This window comes from Schistocerca gregaria, chromosome 2, assembly GCF_023897955.1.
Source record: "Schistocerca gregaria isolate iqSchGreg1 chromosome 2, iqSchGreg1.2, whole genome shotgun sequence".
Lineage (NCBI taxonomy): Eukaryota > Metazoa > Arthropoda > Insecta > Orthoptera > Acrididae > Schistocerca > Schistocerca gregaria.
The window spans coordinates 365,980,639-366,007,333 of record NC_064921.1 but is presented as its reverse complement, the minus strand read 5'-3'; the positions used below and the strand labels follow the sequence as shown (position 1 = coordinate 366,007,333).

General features: G+C 44.9%; 1 protein-coding gene across 1 annotated transcript in view; it reads left to right on the top strand.

Annotated features, from left to right (window-relative positions):
- Positions 1 to 26,695, top strand: part of LOC126335781 (adenylate cyclase type 3) — an 861,859-nt gene that overhangs the window by 741,434 nt on the left and 93,730 nt on the right. Inside the window, exons 16-17 of the mRNA XM_049999243.1 lie at positions 2,632 to 2,865; positions 14,375 to 14,450. Of these exons, the coding sequence (XP_049855200.1) occupies positions 2,632 to 2,865; positions 14,375 to 14,450 (310 nt within the window). The remainder of the gene's footprint in view (positions 1 to 2,631; positions 2,866 to 14,374; positions 14,451 to 26,695) is intronic.

Genomic DNA, 26,695 nt, shown 5'->3' with positions numbered 1-26,695 from the left:
CAGGTGAGCGCCACAATCAGGACTGCATACGACCGAGGCACACAGGGCCAACACCCGGCATCATGGTGTGGAGAGCGATCTCCTACATTGGCCGTACACCTCTGGTGATCGTCGAGGGGACACTGAATAGTGCACAGTACATCCAAACCGTCATCGAACCCATCGTTCTACCATTCCTAGACCGGAAAGGGAACTTGCTGTTCCAACAGGACAATGCACGTCCGCATGTATCCCGTGCCACCCAACGTGCTCTAGAAGGTGTAAGTCAACTACCCTGGCCAGCAAGATCTCCGGATCTGTCCCCCATTGAGAATGTTTGGGACTGGATGAAGCGTCGTCTCACGCGGTCTGCACGTCCAGCACGAACGCTGGTCCAACTGAGGCGCCAGGTGGAAATGGCATGGCAAGCCGTTCCACAGGACTACATCCAGCATCTCTACGATCGTCTCCATGGGAGAATAGCAGCCTGCATTGCTGCGAAAGGTGGATATACACTGTACTAGTGCCGACATTGTGCATGCTCTGTTGCCTGTGTCTATGTGCCTGTGGTTCTGTCAGTGTGATCATGTGATGTATCTGACCCCAGGAATTTGTCAATAAAGTTTCCCATTCCTGGGACAATGAATTCACGGTGTTCATATTTCAATTTCCAGGAGTGTATGTGAGTGGCTCGAAGACTTCTTAAGTAATAGAACCCAGTACGTTGTCCTCGATGGTGAGTGTTCATCGGAGGTGAGGGTATCATCTGGAGTGCCCCAGGGAAGTGTGGTAGGTCTGTTGTTGTTTTCTATCTACATAAATGATGTTTTGGATAGGGTGGATAGCAATGTGTGGCTGTATGATGATGATGATGCTGTAGTGTACGGGAAGGTGTTGTCGTTGAGTGACTGTAGGAGGATACAAGATGACTTGGACAGGATTTGTAGTTGGTGTAAAGAATGGCAGCTAACTCTAAATATAGATAAATGTAAATTAATGCAGATGAATAGGAAAAAGAATCCTGTAATGTTTGAATACTGTATTAGTAGTGTAGCGCTTGACACAGTCACGTCGATTAAATATTTGGACGTAACATTGCAGAGCGATATGAAGTGAGACAATCATATAACGGCAGTTGTGAGGAAGGCGGATAGTCGTCTTCGGTTCATTGGTAGAATTTTGGGAAGATGTGATTCATCTGCAAAGGAGACTGCTTATAATACACTAATACGACGTATTCTTGAGTACTGCTCGAGCGTTAAGGATCCCTATCAGGTCGGATTAAGGGAGGACATAGAAGCAATTCAGAAGCGGGCTGCTAGATTTGTCACTGATAGGTTTGATCATCACGCGAGTGTTACGGAAATGCTTCAGGAACTCGGGTGGGAGTCTCCAGAGGAAAGGAGGCGTTCTTTTCATGAATCGCTACTGAGGAAATTTAGAGAACCAGCATTTGAGGCTGACTGCAATACAATTTTTCTGCCGCCAACTTACATTTCGCCGAAAGACCACAAAGATAAGATAAGAGAGATTAGGGCTCGTACGGAGGCATATAGGCAGTAATTTTTTGCCTCGTTCTGTTTGGGCGTGGAACAGGGAGATAAGATGCTAGTTGTGGTACGAGGTACCCTCCGCCACGTACCGTATGGTGGATTGCGGAGTATGCATGTAGAAGAATGTTTCCTATAGACCTGTTTAAACTCTTCAAAACTCACAATCGCAGATTCCTCAAGTTGAACACAGAACTTGAGGCGCTACGGTCGGAGGTTCGAATCCTGCCTCGGGCATGGATGTGTGTGATGTCCTTAGGTTAGTTAGGTTTAATTAGTTCTAAGTTCTAGGCGACTGATGACCTCAGAAGTTAAGTCGCATAATGCTCAGAGCCATTTGAACCACTTTTGAAAACTTGAGGGCGTAAAGTTGGTCTAAATTCCACTGTTCAGTTTCCATAGTACACAACAAAAACACAGTTTCACTGATGGCACTCTCAAATGTTCAAAATGTTCAAATTTGTGTGAAATATTATGGGATTTAACTGCTAAGGTCATCAGCACCTAAGCTTACACACTAAACCTAAACCGAGAGAGGTGGCGCAGTGGTTAGCACACTGGACTCCCATTCGGAAGGACGACGGTTTCATCCCGCGTCCGGCCATCCTGATTTAGGTTTTCCGTGATTTCCCTAAATCGCTCCAGGCAAATGCCGGGATGGTTCCTTTGAAAGGGCACGGCCGACTTCCTGCCCCGTCATTCCCTAAACCGATGAGACCGATGACCTCGTAGTTTGATCTCTTCCCCCAAACAACCCCCAACTACTTAACCTAAATTGGACAAACACATACACGCCCGAGGGAGGACTGCAGCGTCCTAGACCGTCGGCTAATCACGTGATTGCTGTACGGAACTGAAAATCAGACTGAGCATTTCGAAAGGATGAACAAACCTGTGTACACAAGTAGAACAACACAGCGTTGCCAGATCGCTCGCGGCCTAGTCATTGTCAGTTGTCAATATGATGATTTTTCTCGCACACCTCGTACATCCTCCTCCTTACTTGGACACCAGTTTAGCAAGTGCCTTCCTATTTGCCGGCTTTTCGTCGGCAGGTGCCGTGCGTGTCGCCGGAGGAAGGCACGTGGTCGGCGGTGGCGAGCAACTGCACGGGCATGCTGCGGCACGGGCCGTGGGACGCGTGCCTGCTGCCCAGCTACGTGTCGTCGTTCTGCGTGCTGGCGCTGGTGGCGGCCTCGCTGCCGGTGCAGCTGGCGCACGGCTACAAGGCGCTGCTGCTGGCGCTGCTGGCCGCCGCGCACGTCGCGCTCAACTGCACGCTGCTGGCGCCCGCGCTGCGCTGCGAGGAGGCCATCGCCAGGAGCAACTGGCCCAAGTAAGCCGCAAGCTCCCTCTGTCTTCCAAAGTGGCCCACGCCAGATGTCCCTCACACGTTACACAAACTGCGTTAATACACTTTTGAGACAAGAACAAAACGACGCCCATAAAGGAATTAGCCACATGGGAAGGAAAGTAGTAGATCTTATGAACATGTACAGACAAACAAATAAGTACTTTTTTTCTTTATTGAATTTCGATTCCCCCCGAAGGGCGCAGGCTAGCAGCAGCTTAGTATGCCGGTCTTCAGCCTACAGACTTTGTTTCCAAAAGGTGAAGAGAATATATATAAAAAAAGGCGATAAAATCGGAGACTTAAATGGTAACATGGCGAAAACATCGTGGAACTTAAAACATAAACAAAGGGACGATGATGCTAAGAAATTATATACGAAGCAGACAGGTGAAATAATAGACAGACAATTTAAAAACACGGCGACAGTCTCGTTTCTGTTCACGAAAGACATGACATTCACTCCCAGCGACAGCGTGGTTTCTGTTCGCAACACTTGGAAAGACGAAACAACATTGAACATTCACTGGAACACTGCACTAAAAGATTGGCAAATATGTCATACCACAGCCAAGAGCAGGTGGGAAGAAACTGGACAGATGAGGGGAAAGGAGCCAATAGAGGATGAGGACCCATAAAAGGCGTGGGAGGTGCTGGGCAGACGTGACAGGGAGTGGGGAAGGCAGAGGAAGGGAAATACAAAAGGACTCAGGAGGAGGGGGGGAGAAAGGAGGTAGAGAGAGGTTAGGTGGAGAGAAAACACAGGGAGGGGGGGGGGGGGGGAGAGGGAGCCCAGGGAAAGGAGGAAAGGAGGGGGACTGAGGATCAGTGTTGATAGGAGGGATAAATTGAGGGAGAGAGGGCATCATCTGGGAGGGGGAGTTGATGGAAGCCACCTTGGGAAAGGGTGTAGAGATGTAGGAGGGACACAACAGTGAAGGCATGGCAGGGAGCGGGGATGGGAGAGGAGAGGAGCAACCAGGGGGTGAGGGGGATAAAGGTAGCAGGAGGTGTAGAGTATGCGGATATGTTCGAGGAATAGTAGTAGATGGGGGAAAGGAATGACGTCATAGAGGATCCGCGTGGGGGATGGGAGGTGCACAAATGAGTACAATTGCAAAAAAAATTGGAAGTTCGGCCGACAAATGCGAGACTTATTTAATTCGACGCCACATTTTTTTAAATCTCGTTTCATTCGTTCTATTTGTTCCGGGTGGACACGCCATGACGGTTGTTAAAGTTCGTCGTTGATCCATTAACTCAGTTTTTTTATTACAAAGCGCAGATAACCCTCTGACCGAACACTCTGAGCTACCGGGCTGGCTATTGGGCGACTTGCGCACCGGTTATGAGGATGAAATGATGATGAGTACAACACCCAGTGCACGAGCGGAGAAAATCTCCAACGCGGCCGAGAATCGAACCCGAGCCCGCTTGCATGGGAGGCAAGCACGTTACCACCCAACTAAGCAGGCGGACATGCATTGAAGAGAAAGAGTTTCAGAAATTGAGCACGTCAGTAACGCGTTAGTCCACCTCCAGCCCGTACGCAAGCAGTTATTCGGCTTAGCATTGACTCAGAGCGTTGTGAAGTGTCCTTCTGAGGGATGTCGTACCAAATTCTACCCAATTGTCGCTTTATATATTCAGAATCCCGAAACAGACTGCAATCTCTCTGATTGGGGTATAATTGTCTTGAATTCAATGGCTTCCAACTGAGCCCCGACGATTAGCAAAGCATTTACGAGTTTCTCCATACAAGGAAATGACAGCATTTCTGAAAATAGTTCTTTACGTTTCTAATAAATGGTACATTCACAGAATACTGTCGCCTACTTTAAAATATCTCAAACTTCGCTATAAACTGAAATTTACAGGTACACGAATAACATTTATACTGTGTCTACATGTTCGGAGAGTGAATGTAATTAACTGTCTTTATTTAATTCTATCATTGCAACTTCTTTAATGGATGAAAATGCGCTCCGAACATGGCTCTATGAGTTCTTCGCCTCAAAACAACGTGATTTCTACATTCGTGGAATCGAAAAGTTACACCAGCGTTGGCAGACCATTGTAAATAGTGAAGGAGAATATTATTAGGAATGACTAAAGTCTCTGTTATGTGCACGTGTTGTGTTCATTAATAGGCGTGCCACCCCAATAATTTGACTAAATTACTGGCACGATTATGGTTGGCGAAGTGAATGAATGTCCATAGCTGGGTACTATTCAGTAATTAAAATGTTTATTAAATTCTTCCTTAATACTGTGAGTACAACAGATTGATTGGCGATCTCTATCAACATGCACGAGCTGGCTCTCCACATGATTGCTCAAAATTGAAGTTCAAAAACTCTGTTGTGGATAACGTTTCAAAGCATGGTAACCTAGGCAGAAGTTTCACGATCCAATACTGCAGTTCGGGATTAAAGTGCACGAGTCGACGTTAGAATTTTACAACTCGTTAACATCACACTGCTATTCAGAGTTAAGAGTTTACAAGTGTGACTGTCGAAGACTTCTCTAAGTTCCGCAGATAAACTGCAGCCCCTTGATATATGATTTACTGAGACTCTCGCGGTACAGGGCCATCATAGTCTGTAAACATCTCTACACATCTGCTTGAAGTTTGCGGAAGCATTAAAATAACAGTGAACAAAAATAGATGTAGAGAAACCGTGAAAGCTCTATCTTTGAGAGGTAAATGTATCAGAAATCACTGTGCCACATCGACTTCGAACTTAGTTATTTGACAAAGTTTAAACGGAGGCCAAAAATTGACCTCAATGTTTTTTTTAATTTTTATTTTTTTATATACGTCAAATATTGATGCATGTGTGGAAGACATATATTGAAAAGATCCAGACTAGATACAGAATTTTAATCGATCACGATAGACTGTCACCACGGATTCATAGACACTTCATATGCAGGCGAGTATGCTATCGTTAGATCGCTGAGTTTCAAATATAGTATTGGCACAATATCAGAGCACGTCTGCGGATGTACGAGTATTATTGTCTGCCCCAGTGTTCCGTGTGTTTGTCCCTACACAGGAAAACAAGGGAGGTGGAAGATCAGTCGAGGACGGAGTCTTTAAAAGTGGAATCTAAGGATCATTGCAAAAGGATAGGAAAGTAATTTTAGGGAAACCATGAAAAACCTAAACCCTGGATGGTCACTCGGTGATTTGATCCCCTCTTGCTCTGAATGCGAATTGCATTGTAGGCTACTGACGCCCTTCCCTTTGCGCAGGATACTTTTAACGCTAACTGAAGCCCCCTACGATAAAAAGTCATCTTATCATAAGCGACTCAGAACAGAGCGTATATTAGGATTTCAATATACACAAGCACGCGAAGGACGTTACAGACAACCAAGCAATATCCGAGAGGGCAATATGCAGACATACATCGAATGATTTCTTAAACCGACGGTTTTGTGTGCCGTTGAGTATCGTGGAAGATCTCTGCTGCTTTCAGCTGCGTCTGTTTTTAACAGCTACCATGACATAAAGAAAGTTATAGAAGCCGAAGTGTTATACATCCTTCTAGAAATCAGTGAAGATGTATCTCATACACAAGTGTAGGTGAACATGTTGAAAGAAACGTTTACAACTTTCTGTTTTACTCCACATTTCGTATTTATTTTATCCGTTGCTTTCACTTTAACCTGACATGTTCATTGAAAACATTTAGGATTACACCGCTTAGCTACTGCTATGTAACACTTCTCCAGTAGACTACGCACCAGATATTGGACTCTGTTCGAAAATGTCTGTAATTCGATTATTCAGCGACACATCCACACTGATTAATATGGCGTTCCGACGATAAGGGTGTATATCGCTGCCCGTGGTGCCTTAACCAGACACAGTCTCCATGCAGACAGCACTGTTTTACTGCTCTTTACATTTTCTCGTTCCTTTGTTCCATCTTAGGCCAAATACGTAAGTTTACTAAACGTTCATTGATTCCTGGCTAAGAATGCTTAAAACTGTAGCAGATTTTTCTTGGCTTGGTTGAGCGATAGTGATGGCAGTTCAACAGAAAAGTCGAAGCAAAAGCCAAAATGTTGGAATTAGTGATCTGTCGCCATACAGATATTTCAATACTCATAAGCTCATCGAAAACCCCTTTGTTATTACTAATCAGTTGCTGTATCATTGGGCAATACAATTTCGTCCATATCTTAAATATATTCGATGACTTCAACATGACTGGAGGTATAAGATTAACCGTGTATTTTCACTATTGTAACGAAATGGTCAAGCTGTCACAGAATGCCCGAAAATTACTTGGTGAATCGTGTTGGACTAGTAAAGCGAGACTAGCATTTTTATAGTATTTTAACGAGTTGCAGAAACTGACCACACTTATATCACATTGCGCTCTGTGTCGTGTGCTACCTTCGCTTCCATGAACACATCTTTCTCCTGTTCGTGACAAAAGTGTCCTGTTTCATTTTCTTAAAGTGTACCACGCTCATCAACGTAGAAAAAATTTACGTAGTTGTTAAGACATTTTATCATTACACTACGCCACAAAATAGCGTGTGTTTTGTACGCTCGTCTCATGAAATACTTGAATTTCTGATAGAATCAGCTACAGTATTTTACCTTCATCAGATAAAAACTGGCTGCATAGAGAAGAAATAGAACTGTCTATCGGAAATCCATTACAAAATTACGTACTTTCTGTTTCAATTAAAATGTATCTCTAGTTATGGCATAGCTCTCCGAAGAAAAATTTAATGGATTTCTTGTTAATTTCCCTACTCGTCTCTCCAAGCCTTTTCCTTTTCAGTGACTCGTTAGTCCCATTTTATCGATCCATGTTTCCCTTAAAGTTGTAATCCTTTCACGGATTTCTCCCGCATCCACCTCGCTCTGTTGCTACATCAATACCACTACTGAGTCACAACGCCTCCCATTCTTCACCGGTCCCGCGAGACAAAAATAACTTAATTTATCGTACATTAGCCACACGTTGAAACACCATTGAACTGTTCTTTATTTCACCAGCAGATGGTGAAGCCTACTCCTTTTACAAAGCCCATACAAAATGGCAAAAAAAACGCTTCTTTTCTATCATACGGCCACATTCCACAGTCTAATGCCCTTTAAGAAATCTGGAGTTGGAGCCGAAATTTATTTTTGAACGCAGCTGCTCTTCATAACATCGCATCTAAGTACCAAAATAGACAAAGCGTTCATACAACTAATGGGAATGCAGCTAGATGACGTCTTCGACAATCACCGATATTTCGACTAGTACACAACCTATCATTTTCAAGTCACAACTTCACCTCGAAAGCACTGCGCAAGGAAATTCAAAACCTCGGTATCTGAGGCATATGTAGAAAGACAACAAACTCCTTAAACACAACCAAAGACGACCTACGTCAGGAGTTATTGATAGTGAATATTAATTACAAAGAGGTTCGTCCGTTGTTTAACCAGGAATAGAGCAGGACTGCAGGCAGAATTTAAGAAAAAAAACTCCATCTTTATCTATGAGGTCACTGGTTAATTTCGACTCCCACTTTTCCTTAATTACACAATGCCAACAACTGAAAGTGCCACCAGAATCCTTATATTGTTACGATGGCTTTCAATAAGCAATGCAACACACTTCTTTCTTGGCCAGTTTATGTTGAAAAAATACCAAATTTTCTGTATGACCATATGGAATATTCCCGCTTCAGCCCCTAAAATTTCGTGAAGTTCCTGTCGGTGGCAGCGCTATACGTAGTCTTCAAAATGGCGAATGTAATGGAGGTGTGATCCAAGCCGAAATATGTCACTGAGTTTCTTTCTGCAGAAAACCAGAGCATCACAAATACATAATCACAGACGCTTGCAGAATGTCTACGGATACCTGTCAGTGAAGCACGCTGAGTCTTTGGACGAGGCGGCAGTCATCACCTCAGCAAGGTCGTGCAAACCTGTCCGATTTCGCGCGTGCTAGCCACCTGCACACAGCTGTCGCTCCTGCAATGTTGGAACGTACGGACACTCCGTTCGAGGTGATCGACGGTTCACAATCAAACACCTCGCTGCTCACTGAACGTCTCCGTCAGTAGTGCTGACACACTCGTCTATCAGTGGAGGTACTAAAAGTTGCTCGCCCGCTGGGTTCTTCACTGCCTACCAGATGAGCATAGAGAGCAACGAAGGTCCATCCGTGCGAAACCGCTTGCGCATTACAAGGCTGATCGTGAGAATTTTTTGCCGAACATCGACACGTGCGATGAAATATAGGTTCATCACTTCGGACCGAAGAAAATGTTCAAAGCCGCACCCTTAGCCGGTCGTGTGGAAAAGGTCTGCTGGGACTCTGAAGGGGTTATTCAGTTCGTTGTCCTCCCTCTGATGTGTACCGTGCTACCTTCAGGAAACTGGAGAAATGACTTTAGCGTGTTAGTCGCCACAAAAATGCAAACGAACTTCTCCTTTTCCGTGACAATGCAATGCGTCACACAAGTCGGCGCGCCGGCCACTGCGACCGAGCGGTTCTAGGCACATCAGTCCGGAACCGCGCTGCTGCTACGGTGGCAGGTTCGAATCCTGCCTCGGGCATGGACGTGTGTGATGTCCTTAGGTTAGTTAGTTTTAAGTAGTTCTAATGCTAGGGGACTGGTGGCCTCAGCTGTTAAGTCCCGTAGTGCTCAGAGCCATTTTGAACAAGTCTGCACACCCGAGAGATGCTCACAAAACTTCATTGGACTATTCTTTCTTATCCACCCTACAGCCCGAATATCGCACCTCCAGAATGCCATCTGTTCGGCTCCATGAAGGATGCACTCTACGGCATGTAGTACTTGGATGATTGGGAGGGTATTGATGCAGAAAGACGTTGGCTCTGACGCCGACCACCAGAGCGGTACCTTGCAGACATACTGGCCCTCCCTGAGAGTTGGGCGTAAGCCAGTAGCATCGAATGGACATTATATTGAAAAATAGTGTTTTGAATCCAAAACAATCAGGAATAAAATGGTGTACTGGACTCCTGAATAAAACCAGCCCACTTTCAGAAAAAAAAATGTGTTGGATTTCTTATTGAACGCTCCTCATATATTCCATAGGGTGATTGGTACCGACATGATGTTCTTCCGTAGCAGAGTTTCTCGGCTGTTGTGTGTGCGACCGTTATGCTCAACACACAGTTCCTCCACGCTCCTGGTAGTGTGACCAGTGTATGACATGTCATAACTGTGAAAGATACGGCGGTCACTAGCCTTACGCAAACCAAAATCATCTTATACAGACCCTGAAACGATGCTAATCTTATATGATGGTCGAAAAACATACTCCACATCTTGTTTCCGCAGAACATGACCATTCCTTTTGGAAATGTCACCTGGCAAGGCGAGAAGGTCGTAGACATGGAGGTCACCTCGTTATTTTCGTCGCTCGCGCATTTCACTGTTGGTCAAGAGCGCAATACTCATTTGATCTTTGTTGCACTATAACCATTCTGGCGAAAATGACTTCGAGGTGGGGTACCTGAGCTGACAAATTTTCATGGTCTGATGTGGCGTGGGTCCTATAAAGTACCCCATCTTGCTGAACCACCGAGTGAGGCAGCGCAGTAGTCATAACACTGGTCTCGCATTCAGGAGGACGACGTTTCAAATCCGCGTCCTGATTTAGTTTTTTCCATGATTTCCCTAGATCAATAAAGGGGGTACCCTTCTTTGAACGCAAAAGGAGTCTTTAGTGATTCAGTTTTTTTTTCAAGTAAAATGAAAAGTAATGCTAAATCTGATGATATGGTTTCATTCCGTACACTTTTTTCTTTACGAGATCATTTTTGAGTCCACATCGGACCTCTTCCAGCCGTAACATTGGTCATCGGCGGGAATAAGAATTTTCAAAATATTTCGTATCACCGTATATAGGATAACTGAATACTACTGAGTTCTAACAGAATGGTGATGTGTTGAATCAAATACTTTTTTCTTATACCACAAAATCGAGACAAAAGGACGCACCGAAAAATTTTGAAGATGTCACAAAACGCCTAAGTACACTGACAGCGAAATGAATTCACAATTCCGGCATCACATTCAGATCCAAATGATATGCACTGTTCTCAAGTCATTTTTAATGCCAGTCTGAAAGATACGGGTTCGAGGAAAACGTGTTTTAAAGTTTTGGGGTACCTTTTTTTTGCAGTTAAGTCAATAATGCCTGTAGTCATCGATAGCTAGACCATGCAGAACTCCTTCCAGAGCCAAATGGAGGTCCTCCTCCGTCTTCTTCGTAGCCATGGTGGTCCCGCGAACCGCTTTGGGAACTTCTATCATCCGCTGCTCTGCTCGCTCGATAAGCTTTCTATGCACTGTTGTGCAGAAGTTGTAACAGAGTGGTCCAATCTCAAATTCGAACACGTTTCTGATTTCCATAATGCCTGTTAAGCTGGCATCGAAATTACATGTCGACTATTTTTCCCCCCTATGAACAAATCGCATTGTAATTCGATAACGGGGTTTTTGGAGAACTTGTTATGAACATTGCAATAAAGCAGGCAGTCCTGAGAACATACTGCATCAGCAACAAAAAATCAATTTGTTGAAATTTTCAAAGGACTAACCCCTTATGGCAAATGCCAGGACGGTTCCTCTGAAAGGGAACGGCCGATTTCCCTACTTATACTTTCTTAATGATCACGTAACTAATGAGGAGGTATTGAATAGGATTGGGGAGAAGTTTGTGGCACAACTTGACTAGAAGAAGGGATCGATTGGTAGGACATGTCCTGAGGCATCAAGGGATCACAAATTTAGCATTGGAGGGCAGCGTGGAGGGTAAAAGTTGATGAGGAAGACCAAGAGATGAATACACTAAGCAGATTCAGAAAGATGTATGTTGCAGTAGGTACTGGGGGATGAAGAAGCTTGCACAGGATAGATTAGCATGGAGAGCTGCAACAAACTAGTCTCAGGACTGAAGACCACAGCAACAACAACTTTCTTAATCCGACCTCGTGCTCCGTCTGTGATGACCTAGTTGTCAACGGAAAGTCAAACACTAATCTTCCTTCCTTTTCTTTCATGTTGAGCCGGATGGTGATAGAGTCAGCCTGAAAGTACAAATCAGTATGAGTTGGCTTGCTATAAACGGTATGTGCCAACGTCCTCCCAAGTAACACATCTAGGAAGGGAAGGCAGCCATCCTTGTCCACCTGCACTAAGAATCAAATATTCGTGTGGAATAAATTCAAATGTTTTAAGAAGCTATTTAAAACCCCCTTATGTTAGACCAAATACCGACAGTACCGTCTACATATCTAAGAATAGCACACAGAATCAATGTCGCCTGCTCCAGGGAACGTTTTTCGTAATCTTCCATAAACAGATTGGCAGTAATAGTTGACAAGGAACTCCCCGTAGCAACTCGATATCTCATTGAATAAAAAGTAAGGTGAAACCAATACACGTCGAAATAGATTCGTTAATTCAGCACCAAACCTTACCTTAACAAACCGTAACGAATCAGACAAATGAACGCGAGTGTACTTTTAAGAAGCTTACGATACGTCTTAAACAGCTTTACTGCTTTAGTTAAAGTACAATGCCAAGCCATGAACTTTACAACATGTTAGGCTATACCTTCCTTCCTCCATCTTTTTTGTTACACAAAGTAGAATTTACAGGTACTCATAACAGTCATGTACACGTCAGGGATTAACACTTGACTCCCTGCACTGAGAATAGAACAGCAGTTCCAGCACGGTATATAACTAGTTCGCATGAGCAACCATGAAAATGGATAGTAACATTCGAGGCTAGTTTGTAATAGAAGTAAAATGAACTAAATAATTAAAACAGTATAGTCTTAGTCAATAGGCAGCAAATCAGTTCATGTAGTTCGTAGTCTAGATCAGGACTTTCCACCCTTCTGCTAGTGCGAACTGACTGGCGTTCACCCTTCAGCCGTTTGGCAACCGCCCGGCTCACGCTGAGTAATGGTGTAGGAAGACGGGGGTCTGGAGGGGGAATCGAAACAAAGCAGTTCGCCACGACAAAAAAAGTCCTGCGGAGATGTATCGCTTCACGGTGGATAATTAATGCTTTTCGCGGCAAACTTATGTCCTAAAACAGTTTTATTCATGAGAATTAACACTAAAATGAACAGTACATTTCTTTTCATTGATGAAGCGAAGAACATGGGACAGCTAAGTATGTAACACGGTTTCTTATGATTGATGTGGCCTTATGGTGAATGGCTTTTCGGGTGTAGTTTAAGTTGACGCCAACTTGTACTTCGTGACTATTTTATTCACAAGTCAAACATAGAAGCACGGGAAGTCAATGAATACTGCTGATTTTCCTTTCAACTAAAGCACCAGTGTCTGGCACCAGTTTCTGAGCGCCGCAAGCTTTTAAGTTGAATTCTGTCAGTGAACTTCTGGGAGTAGATTTCTTGCTCTTCATTGCGGAAAAAGTTACTCGCACAAGTGTTTAGGTCCAAGCGTTGAAATAATGGTAGCTGAAAAATTAAGTCGTGAAAATTTATGCTGAAAATAATTTTTGGGCGAGTATACAATTTTCAAATTGTGAAACTTACCTCGCAACTGCCTGTCACATTGTTGCTCTATGTAGCTAGGCATCCTGCACTGACGTTTTATAAATTGATACTGGTGTGTCTAATCTACACTGTGAAGTTTCTGACCCAGCCATAATGTTGCTTTTTACCATCCAATTTAAGCAGTGTCCAGTTTAAGTAGTCCGCCTAGTGCTTAAGACTATGGCCAGCTTAACACACGGTCATACCTTTGAAAATAACGCAAGTTTGCACTTCCCCTGCGCTACATAATGACGTCTGGTTATCCCATTTTACAGCGCTCGAGCTCGCCCAGCTGCCTACTGAACAGGCCTGGTCTAGATAATCTTTCTATCTTTCTTTTGCTACTGCCTTTATCCCGCACTGGGCGCATGGTCGGCAGGGTTAAGTACGGAGTTGGCATGGTTAATTTTAAGGGAAGGCTGGATGCCCTTCTGCCGCCACCCCATACCCTCCGAGACGGAATTCGTGTCCCCAGCTGTCTGCGTCCAGTGTAAATCGTGAAAGAGTGTTAATATGTGCCAAATGTCTGCAAGTCGTGGAACTGAGGCGGGACGTGGGGACCAGGCGGTATTCATCTAGCTGGATGTGGAAAACCTCCTAAAAACCACATCCAGGCTGGCCGGCACACCGGCCATCGTTGTTAATCCGCCAGGCGGATTCGATGCGGGGCCGGCGCGCCTACCTGAGTCCAGGAAGCAGCGCGCTCTCGGCTATCCTGGCAGGTAGCCCTAGTCTGGATGATATTACGCTACAATTTACCCAAACAAGTCTTCATCCCAGACAGTCCTCAAAATTATGAAACTAAGATGCGCTTTAGGTAACAATTTTTTTAATTAGACTTAGAATGCTTTAACACGGCAGATGAAAATGACTCCTAGTGGTTGCTTGTCGACACACGTGTTGTGGTTTGTGTTGCAGCTCTGCGCCGGCCGAGCTGTCCCTGGGAGTGCTGCTGCTGGCTGTCACCTTGGCTCTCGCATTCGTCTCCAGGCACGTGAGTACCTGCCATGCAATGCACCTCCGCGGTACCACCTAAAAATTCTGTCAGTTATCAGCAAATATATTCCTTATGCCTACTGCGACAGGTGAGGATCTGGCGTTCGGTTCAAAATGTTTCACTGTCACTCCCCTACCCTCACAAAACATAATTTGCCGTCAGCCCTATATTTAACGTGCCAGAAGAGCCTAGGATTTTAATAATGAAAATAGCAAATATATAAAATGTTTACTAGGTTAATAAAAATTATGCTCTTAACATACCATTGAAAAGTGTCCTGTGTTAAATGTAGCTTCAATAAATACAGAGAGAAGAAAAAGTCTCACATAATAGCAATACAAAAATGTCTCTATGAAATTTCGTTCTGCCCATGTTTCCGGCAGTAAATGGAAGTTACAGACTGGCGCTCTGTCAACACTGTACCCACATATACGGTAACTACCTGTGTCAGGGCTGTGCAGTTGGTGCAGCGGATAGCGTTTTGGGTTAGCATGCACCTACATCTACATTTACACTCCGCAAGCCACCCAACGGTGTGTGGCGGAGGCCACTTTACGTGCCACTGTCATTACCTCTCTTTCCTGTTCCAGTCGCGTATAGCTCGCGGGAAGAACGACTGACGGAAAGCCTCCGTCCGCGCTCCAATCTATCTAATTTTACATTCGTAATCTCCTCGGGAGGTATAAGTAGGGGGACGCAATATATTCGATACCTCATCCAGACACGCACGCTCTCGAAACCTGGACAGCAAGCTACACAGCGATGCAGAGCGCCTCTCTTGCCACTTGAGTTTGCTGAAACATCTCCATAACGCTATCACGCCTCTCTGCCACTTGAGTTTGCTGAAACATCTCCGTAACGCTACACGCTTACCAAATAACCCTGCGACGAAACGCGCCTCTCTTCTTTGGATCTTCTCTATCTTCTCTGTCAACCCGGCCTGGTACGGATCCCACACTGGCGAGCAATGCTCAAGTATAGGTGGAACGAGTGTTTTGTAAGCCAGCTCCTTTGTTGATGGACTACATTTTCTAAGTACTCTCCCAATGAATCTCAACCTGGCACCCGCATTACCAACAATTAATTTTATACGATAATTCCACTTTAAATCGTTCGGCGTACGCAAACCCCCAGACATTTTAGAGAAGTAACTGCTACCAGTGTTTGTTCCGCTATCATATAATCTTACAATAATGGATCCTTCTTTCCATGTATTCGCAATACATTACATTTGTCTATGTTAAGGGTCAGTTGCCACTCCCTGCACCAAGTGCCTATCCGCTGCAGATCTTCCTGCATTTCGTGGAAGGTTCGATTGTGGGTTGAAGCGTATTTCTTTTTATTTGACAGTTTCATTCTGTCATATAATACTGTAGTACACACCATTTCTTAAGCCATACGTATACGACATTTACATAGTAGAGTAGAAAGTAACAAAATCGTGGTCAGGCAAGTCAGAAATAGACAGTTGAAACAAATGGCCTGTCATAGGACAGAATAACTTCAAAAATAATATTAGTTTCAAGACGCAGAAGATGATTGCACAGTTAAATAACGTCTACTGGTCGTTTATGCTACGTGCAGTACGTCCGCTCAGATGCAACACATTAGCAACCAGTGATAATAATAATAATTTTCATATTAGCGACCGCATGACGTTTACAAAAGGATACTTTGTCCTCAGAGCAGATGCTCAAAGAGACTCCCCGGCACGTCTAAACATTGCGGTGCACCCACAGATATAAGAGCAGCTGAGAACGCTCTATCAGTTCTTCCACGTGTGTAGGCGGAGAAGAATACACATGCTCCTTCAAGTGTCCCCAGAGGAAGAAATCCAGGGATTTAGGTCATGTGAACGCGGAAGCCATGCAGTTGAACGTTCCCTTTCGATCCGTTTCCCTGAAAATATCCTAAATATCGTCGCATATTATGTCTAATATGTGGAGGTGCACCATCATGTTGGGACCACAACCTCTGCCGAACATAAAGTGGAACATCTTCCTGTGCGTGAGGCACATAGTCTGAAAGGAATGCATGATACCTTGTGCCGTCAACCGGTCAGGTAACATGTAGGGACCCCGACTCCTATCTCCCAGTACTCTGGCCCAGACGTTGATGCCAAAGCGAATTTGATATTCATAGTCGCGGGTGGCGAGCGGGTTGATGTCACACCAACGGTGGGCATTGTTCGTGTTGAAAACACTCTCACGAGTGAAGACTGCTTCATTCGACCGTATTATAGTGTCCATGAAGTTTTCGTTTGCTTCGTGTTGTTGTTGGAACCATTCGCTGAATTGCATACGCAGACAACGCTCTACAGGATACAGGTATATCATAAAGAATAATGATAGGAGTGCAGCCCATGCTCGTGAAATACTTCAACGACTCTGCGTTGTGACACGCGGCTGCCTTGCTACGCTAATTGTACTTCGCTGGTATTACTGACGTGTGACCTCCAGAATAGCTTCCCCTGCAGCTGGAGTACAGCGAGTCCGCGCATGACATCTGTGACGCGATGCTGGAAGGAGAGAATCTGTCCCCCGAAGGCGAAGCTCTAGGCGACGAAACACATTTTTATGTGGATGACGTTGACAAGGATATCTAGCTGCATTGGCAACACCAGCCCGGTTACCATGTGCACGAAGGACAAGGAATATATCCACACATTCATCGTTTGCGTACGCTATACGTTTGCCTCACTGTTTTAGAAACCCGCTAGAAAATAATATGATGTGTGTACGAATGTACATGGAGTCCGTCACGGGCGCGTTACTCCGCTAGCAACTAGTCCCTTTCTGGTGAACAGCGCTAATTAGTCAAAGCGGACTGTTCCACCTAACGTGCATCACCTCTCTTACAGTTCTTCTTGTGCATGATTCATCGCGACTCTGTTAATTGTGAAATGTTCGTTTTCGAATCAATCTGTTTCCTTAACGGTAACTGACGTGATCTTTCCACACTTCCATCGCTCATAATAGTGGTCGTTGTAGTAGTAGTAGTAGTAACGCAAGGAGATACTAAACTGCAAGCGCTTACCAAACTCAGTGTTGGAAGGCATAATTAGTGGTTCTCTGGTGATAATACAAACGAATGGTAACGGAAGGCCCTAACGAAATGTAATGGACCTGAACATTACAAGAATAATAGTTGGTACTAATCGATGGGATCATAGGGGGACGGCACCTAGAAAACAAGTTTGGAAACTAATAGCTGCAGTGGTGCGAAACAATTTGCGTCCACGACGTGCAAAATGTTTCTTTAAAAGATGACCAGTGAAAACGATTGTACTTCAGTTTCTGTGTTCGTAGTACGTAAGTGCACATGTTTTGTAGAAGACCCACTGTAATCACTGTATCGCAATTAAGACACCAGATACCGTACCGCGCATACTACATTTATCAAATAAAAACAAATAATCTCACCTAGAATTGAACCCTAGCCCCCCCTATATACTAGTCCACAGCACTATCCACTGCACCACCTGCACAGCATTACTCCGATATGCTGACAGAAGTAGTTACCATACAAGTGACTACAGTGTTGCCAGACTGCCAATCCTTAACGTCCATTTAATGCCGGAAGTATGAGGAGGACGAAATGTTTTGACATTTCTATATTGTTAGTATGTGTGGAATCGCACAGCGAAGTCCGAGTGCCTGAGCCTTTCTTCACCCTGTATTATTCCTTGTTATTCGAGACTCGCACTGAAGTGTTATACTCCGACAGTGAATTTTGAAAATTGATGTATAGTATATAAAAATTCAAAGACTTTTACTAAAACGTTTCTCAGAAAGGGGGGGGCGGGCACGTCATGAACCCCATGGTAAAGCCCTTCCCTCCCATTCAGTGGACCTGCACCTGATGGCGAGGATACGAGAATATTTAGTTCCGATTTCGTGTAGCACAAATTCCCATTTGATTGTGTGAAAAATTGAGTCAGCAACCTTTCGTTATTAGTGACATACTGAGCAGAGAAAGAAGATAAGATTTTAAAAATATCCATTGCAGAGTTTTGCAGTAAAGTATTCCGACAAAGAAACATTATATTGAGGAACTCTGATATGAAATATCGAGGATATTTTATTACTATGAACTACTTGTGTTACAGTTTTTAGAAAGCTCCTACACAGATTTATTTAAGTAGCATATTTACAGAATGTGTTGCTTAACAGGTACGTTACAACTGCCTTTTTAAATAAGTTCGCTTTAATAACCTCTTGGGCTATTTAGTGTAAATTAATACTTGTTAGAAAATGCTATTTTGAATCTTATTTTTATTTTTTTGGTGTTACGCGTAAGTTCGTTCTAAGCACTTTTCCAAGGTCACAGACAGAGTTGTTTATTCAGTAATAATCAGAATTATTTTTCACGTGCATAAATGCTTCGTGTATGTACTCACTTGGTGTAGTTGAAATCCTAGATGATTTAAACATACCTTTACAATAAGCCTGATTACGGTTTTCGGTTATTATTTATAACTGTTTTCTGTAGCATGAGAACAATGTTAATATTTCTTTGCAAGATTAATTTTCTTAGTCCAAGGAATGTACTCAAGCGGCTGTAAGAAATCCTCACGGTATGTAGGACCCCTCATATTGGTAGAAACTCCGAGTTTGGATTCCAGATTAATGAAATACACAGTTCCACACTCTTTATGTACAGGAAATGATACAGCTATGGCCAAGAACTAATACTGGACGCAGTTGATATAGACTGAACATCTAGTTGGGGTTCTGGATACTTTGATTTATTCACTCCATCTTCATCACCTTATCACTCCATTGATTTCTCATAGAGTTTATAAACTGGCAATTAGCATTCTGCAAACGCAGTCTGAAGTCAAAACAATTATTCATCGTGTCAGAGGCTACAGGGAATTAGTGTTATTCAACAAACTGAAATTAGTAAAACATTTTTCATGTTATGTTCATTCAGGGCCACCGTCGCTTGTATCCCGAAGACTGCACATGACAGATTTTTAATGTTATTTTTCATCCTGCTCGTGAGAATTTCGCGAATATAAGGTGTTATTAGTACGGCACAACGTTTGATGTAATTTCACAGATTTACGGTAACCCTGACATGTAACCACATCTTGACCAGCACTGTAAACGCTGAATCCTTGCAGTTGTGGTTGAGAAGATCGAGTGCTTGCAAAATACACTGTTTTAACAGAGACTAGAATTTATTCTGCATCAGAAACGGCCGTAACCTTCCTTGTGTTCTTTTGGGTGCAGCTAGTACAAGTCGCCCATGTGAAAGACGGATGACTATTTCAACTCTTCGCTATATGATATTCCGTAGCCCGTTGGCGTAAACTGATCGTGTAGCCTACAGAACAGCACTAGTATACGCCACTGGGTCCGAATCGAAACTTTGCGTTGGACTAATTTAATGAGTGTTTTGTACTAGAAGAGAATTGCGGTTTTGGAGTAAAATATTTAGATCGTTCAGTGGAAGAGAGATAGCAGGACCGAAACAGTTTAGTTCAAATATAGAACTGTGTTACGTGAAGGGCTTTTTGATGAGGGAAAACATGAGAGTCGGCAGTTCTTGTAGAGTGACGGACTCTGACTCATGAAATCTGGATGGAATCGGATTGAATCGTAAGAAAGAGGGAATAGTTGGATTATAACTAATAAGAAACATGGGTCTGGATGTATTTCGTGATATGGCATTGGGACTCAGTTAAATATACAGGGTGGAGAAAACTTGTGTCAGGAAATTTTAATACCGGATAGCTGATGCCAGCAGGAACCAAAATTACTAACGTTGTAATGGTGGATATGTGGAAAATATCGTACTATAGAGTTTCCCAGACCCCAGCGCCATCTGTTGTTGACAATTGTAACTACCGTAATTTCGAAAGTTTGTCTGCCTGAAAATGTACTGTTGTCCCAAGCATATTCCAACAAACGGTGTATTTCTATCGCTGCTTGTTTAGTTTGTATTGCCGTTTCAAATATACCGGTCACTTTTGAATATACACTCCTGGAAATGGAAAAAAGAACACATTGACACCGGTGTGTCAGACCCACCATACTTGCTCCGGACACTGCGAGAGGGCTGTACAAGCAATGATCACACGCACGGCACAGCGGACACACCAGGAACTGCGGTGTTGGCCGTCGAATGGCGCTAGCTGCGCAGCATTTGTGCACCGCCGCCGTCAGTGTCAGCCAGTTTGCCGTGGCATACGGAGCTCCATCGCAGTCTTTACCACTGGTAGAATGCCGCGACACCGTGGACGTGAACCGTATGAGCAGTTGACGGACTTTGAGCGAGGGCGTATAGTGGGCATGCGGGAGGCCGGGTGGACGTACCGCCGAATTGCTCAACACATGGGGCGTGAGGTCTCCACAGTACATCGATGTTGTCGCCAGTGGTCGGCGGAAGGTGCACGTGCCCGTCGACCTGGGACCGGACCGCAGCGACGCACGGATGCGCGCCAAGACCGTAGGATCGTACGCAGTGCCGTAGGGGACCGCACCGCCACTTCCCAGCAAATTAGGGACACTGTTGCTCCTGGGGTATCGGCGAGGACCATTCGCAACCGTCTCCATGAAGCTGGGCTACGGTCCCGCACACCGTTAGGCCGTCTTCCACTCACGCCCCAACATCGTGCAGCCCGCCTCCACTGGTGTCGCGACAGGCGTGAATGGAGGGACGAATGGAGACGTGTCGTCTTCAGCGATGAGAGTCGCTTCTGCCTTGGTGCCAATGATGGTCGTATGCGTGTTTGGCGCCGTGCAGGTGAGCGCCACAATCAGGACTGCATACGACCGAGGCACACAGGGCCAACACCCGGCATCATGGTGTGGAGAGCGATCTCCTACATTGGCCGTACACCTCTGGTGATCGTCGAGGGGACACTGAATAGTGCACAGTACATCCAAACCGTCATCGAACCCATCGTTCTACCATTCCTAGACCGGCAAGGGAACTTGCTGTTCCAACAGGACAATGAACGTCCGCATGTACCCCCTTCCACCCAATGTGCTCTAGAAGGTGTAAGTCAACTACCCTGGCCAGCAAGATCTCCGGATCTGTCCCCCATTGAGCATGTTTGGGACTGGATGAAGCGTCGTCTCACGCGGTCTGCACGTCCAGCACGAACGCTGGTCCAACTGAGGCGCCAGGTGGAAATGGCATGGTAAGCCGTTCCACAGGACTACATCCAGCATCTCTACGATCGTCTCCATGGGAGAATAGCAGCCTGCATTGCTGCGAAAGGTGGATATACACTGTACTAGTCCCGACATTGTGCATGCTCTGTTGCGTGTGTCTATGTGCCTGTGGTTCTGTCAGTGTGATCATGTGATGTGTCTGACCCCAGGAATGTGTCAATAAAGTTTCCCCTTCCTGGGACAACTAATTCACGGTGTTCTTATTTCAATTTCCAGGAGTGTACATCCATATTCTGCAAACCTTTGTGAAGAGCATCGTATAGTGTCCTTCCCATTGTAGCGGTCATTACGGCTTCTTCCAGCTCCAGTCGCATATTAATCACAGGAAGGATTAATATTTCCCTAATTTAATTGGAGTAATAAGGAAAGAGGTGAGTGGAGCCTTCATAAGCAATGGAAAATGCCGTGTGGCTAGGGCCTCCCGTCGGCTAGAACGTTCGCCTGGTGCAAGTCTTTCGAGTTGACGCCACTTCAGCGACTTGCGTGTCGATGGAGATGAAATGATGATGATAAGGACAACACAACACCCAGATCTTGAGCGGGGAAAATCTCAGAGACAACCGGGAATCGAACCCGGGCCGTTAGGTATGACATTCCGTCGTGCTGTTCACTCATCTGCCAGGGGTGGACTTCATAAGCACTATGAAAGGAGGTGTCTGTGAGATTTTATGGGCGGAGGGAATATCGGGATGGATTTCGCAGGAAAATTTGAAAGGCTACACATCACCGTCAGTAAAGAGTAATTTCGTAATTATGAGATTCAGTAATCTTAGTTTCTCAGATTATATTTAATGACGTATTTCATTTAGAGCATGTTATTTGCCGAATGAAGAGTTAGCATTTGATTCTGAGAACGTTATTTTGTCCGACAGCAACTTCCACATGGTAATCAACAATGAATTTAAAAATTCCCGGAATATCGTAACGGTACACAAAACTGGCTACTCTTTTAAATAACTGACAACAAATAATGTCCTCTTAATTGGGTCAGTCTATTATGGGATGTCAATTAAGCCTTCTATTACGCATATCAGACATATTCCTGAATGTGTATCCTAAGTAACAAATTTAAGGTTAGCAGAGCCTCTTTTAATTACCATTTAGTGGAGTTGTTGATTTATTTTCACACTTCTGAGTGAGAATTTTGAAGATGGCTATAGCTTCTCCACAGGATTTGTAAAACATTACCGCTTTTCTTCGGACACAACAGAAATTTTTTATGTGTAACTGGGCAACAGGTAACAGTGGAAAAGATCTAAAACAGTTATTTTGACCTTTTAAACTATGAATCTGTTGTTGAAGCTATACGAGATCTCATATTTTTAGTTTAAAAATCATTTTATAAAGCAGTTACCCTCTGTTCTTTAAACCTGAGACGAGTAATCCCTTTGCAAATGCAGGTAATACTGAGTCTATACGCAGGTATTTTGATGAATGAAGATCTGTAAGGAAAATCATAAATGAATTATATTCTATCAGAAATACTGATCACGAAAAATGTTTGACTTTACAAAAAAACAAGAATCTTTGACGAAGTGGTAAAAAAATTTGACATTAGAATTACGTGGGAAACACAAACCTATTCCTTCAAAAAGTGTCAGCATTGTTTACAGCGAATGTTACACCATATAGGAATGTAGGTAATCTACAAAAGAACCTTGGTATACTTGTAAGTACCCAGTTGGATTCAGCATCTAAATTGTAACTAGTGTTATCAAAACGTAGTAGCCGAGACCAGCCAATATTTTTATTATTTTTGTCTACTTCCCATGGTTTGGGACACACTGCTGATTGTTCTTTTATGCTGTTCCTCATTCATTAAGATCTACTGAAAATTGTTCCTACTCTAACAATGATACAGTATACAATGAGGTGATAAAAGTCATGGAGTAGTGATATGCACAGATGCAGATGGCGGTAGTATCGCATGCAAAAAGTGTAAAAGGGCAGTGCGTTGGCTGAGCTGTCATTTGTACTCTGGTGATTCAGGTGAAAAGGTTTCGACGTGAGTATGCTCCCCGACGGAAATTAACAGACTCTGAATGCGAAATGGTAGTTGCGCTAGACACATGATACATTTCATTTCGGAAATCGTTAGGAAATTCATTACTTCGGGATCCACACTGCCAAGATTTTGCCGATGATGTTCCGGTTTGTGGGGTGCTCAACTGCGCGGTCATCAGCGCCCGTACAAAATCTCTGTTTTCACACAGCCCAATTTTTTCTCAATCCAATATGGCCACTGTCACGAATGATGATGATGATGATGATGATGATGATGATGATGATGATGATGAAATGACGACAACACAAACACACAGTCCCCGGCAGTGTGCCGAGAATACCAGAGTTCAGGCATTACCTCTCACCTTCACTGAGCGACCGAGAGCAGCGGCGTTTGCGTGGAGTTGGATGTCGCTTTGGTTTGGTTTGGGTAGCGCTCAACTGCGTGGACATCAGCGCTTTCGTGAATTTGTCAGTGCTAAAAGAGAAGTAATACACTCCTGGAAATTGAAATAAGAACACCGTGAATTCATTGTCCCAGGAAGGGGAAACTTTATTGACACGTTCCTGGGGTCAGATACATCACATGATCACACTGACAGAACCACAGGCACATAGACACACGCAACAGAGCATGCACAATGTCGGGACTAGTACAGTGTATATCCACCTTTCGCAGCAATGCAGGCTGCTATTCTCCCATGGAGACGATCGTAGAGATGCTGGATGTAGTCCTGTGGAACGGCTTGCCATGCCATTTCCACCTGGCGCCTCAGTTGGACCAGCGTTCGTGCTGGACGTGCAGACCGCGTGAGACGACACTTCATCCAGTCCCAAACATGCTCAATGGGGGACAGAATCCGGAGATCTTGCTGGCCAGGGTAGTTGACTTACACCTTCTAGAGCACGTTGGGTGGCACGGGATACATGCAGACGTGCATTGTCCTGTTGGAACAGCAAGTTCCCTTCCCGGTCTAGCAATGGTAGAACGATGGGTTCGATGACGGTTTGGATGTACTGTGCACTATTCAGTGTCCCCTCGACGATCACCAGAGGTGTACGGCCAATGTAGGAGATCGCTCTCCACACCATGATGCCGGGTGTTGGCCCTGTGTGCCTCGGTCGTATGCAGTCCTGATTGTGGCGCTCACCTGCACGGCGCCAAACACGCATACGACCATCATTGGCACCAAGGCAGAAGCGACTCTCATCGCTGAAGACGACACGTCTCCATTCGTCCCTCCATTCACGCCTGTCGCGACACCAGTGGAGGCGGGCTGCACGATGTTGGGGCGTGAGTGGAAGACGGCCTAACGGTGTGCGGGACCGTAGCCCAGCTTCATGGAGACGGTTGCGAATGGTCCTCGCCGATACCCCAGGAGCAACAGTGTCCCTAATTTGCTGGGAAGTGGCGGTGCGGTCCCCTACGGCACTGCGTACGATCCTACGGTCTTGGCGCGCATCCGTGCGTCGCTGCGGTCCGGTCCCAGGTCGACGGGCACGTGCACCTTCCGCCGACCACTGGCGACAACATCGATGTACTGTGGAGACCTCACGCCCCATGTGTTGAGCAATTCGGCGGTACGTCCACCCGGCCTCCCGCATGCCCACTATACGCCCTCGCTCAAAGTCCGTCAACTGCTCATACGGTTCACGTCCACGGTGTCGCGGCATTCTACCAGTGGTAAAGACTGCGATGGAGCTCCGTATGCCACGGCAAACTGGCTGACACTGACGGCGGCGGTGCACAAATGCTGCGCAGCTAGCGCCATTCGACGGCCAACACCGCAGTTCCTGGTGTGTCCGCTGTGCCGTGCGTGTGATCATTGCTTGTACAGCCCTCTCGCAGTGTCCGGAGCAAGTATGGTGGGTCTGACACACCGGTGTCAATGTGTTCTTTTTTCCATTTCCAGGAGTGTATATTCAAAAGTGACCGGTATATTTGAAACGGCAATACAAACTAAACAAGCAGCGATAGAAATACACCGTTTGTTGGAATATGCTTGGGACAACAGTACATTTTCAGGCAGACAAACTTTCGAAATTACGGTAGTTACAATTGTCAACAACAGATGGCGCTGGGGTCTGGGAAACTCTATAGTACGATATTTTCCACATATCCACCATTACAACGTTAGTAATTTTGGTTCCTGCTGGCATCAGCTATCCGGTATTAAAATTTCCTGACACAAGTTTTCTCCACCCTGTATATTTAACTGAGTCCCAATGCCATATCACGAAATACATCCAGACCCATGTTTCTTATTAGTTATAATCCAACTATTCCCTCTTTCTTACGATTCAATCCGATTCCATCCAGATTTCATGAGTCAGAGTCCGTCACTCTACAAGAACTGCCGACTCTCATGTTTTCCCTCATCAAAAAGCCCTTCACGTAACACAGTTCTATATTTGAACTAAACTGTTTCGGTCCTGCTATCTCTCTTCCACTGAACGATCTAAATATTTTACTCCAAAACCGCAATTCTCTTCTAGTACAAAACACTCATTAAATTAGTCCAACGCAAAGTTTCGATTCGGACCCAGTGGCGTATACTAGTGCTGTTCTGTAGGCTACACGATCAGTTTACGCCAACGGGCTACGGAATATCATATAGCGAAGAGTTGAAATAGTCATCCGTCTTTCACATGGGCGACTTGTACTAGCTGCACCCAAAAGAACACAGTGTCCCCTCGAAGATCACCAGAGGTGTACAGCCAGTGTAGGAGATCGCTCCCCACACCATGATGCCTGGTGTTGGCCCTGTGTGCCTCGGTCGTATGCAGTCCTGATTGTGGCGCTCACCTGCACGGCGCCAAACACGCATATGACCATCATTGGCACCAAGGCAGAAGCAACTCTCATCGCTGAAGACGACACGTCTCCATTCGTCCCTCCATTCACGCCTGTCGCGACATCGCTGGAGGCGGGCTACACGATGTTTGGGCGTGAGCGGAAGACGGCCTAACGGTGTGCGGGACCGTAGCCCAGCTTCATGGAGACGGTTGCGAATGGTCCTCGCCGATACCCCAGGAGCAACAGTGTCCCTA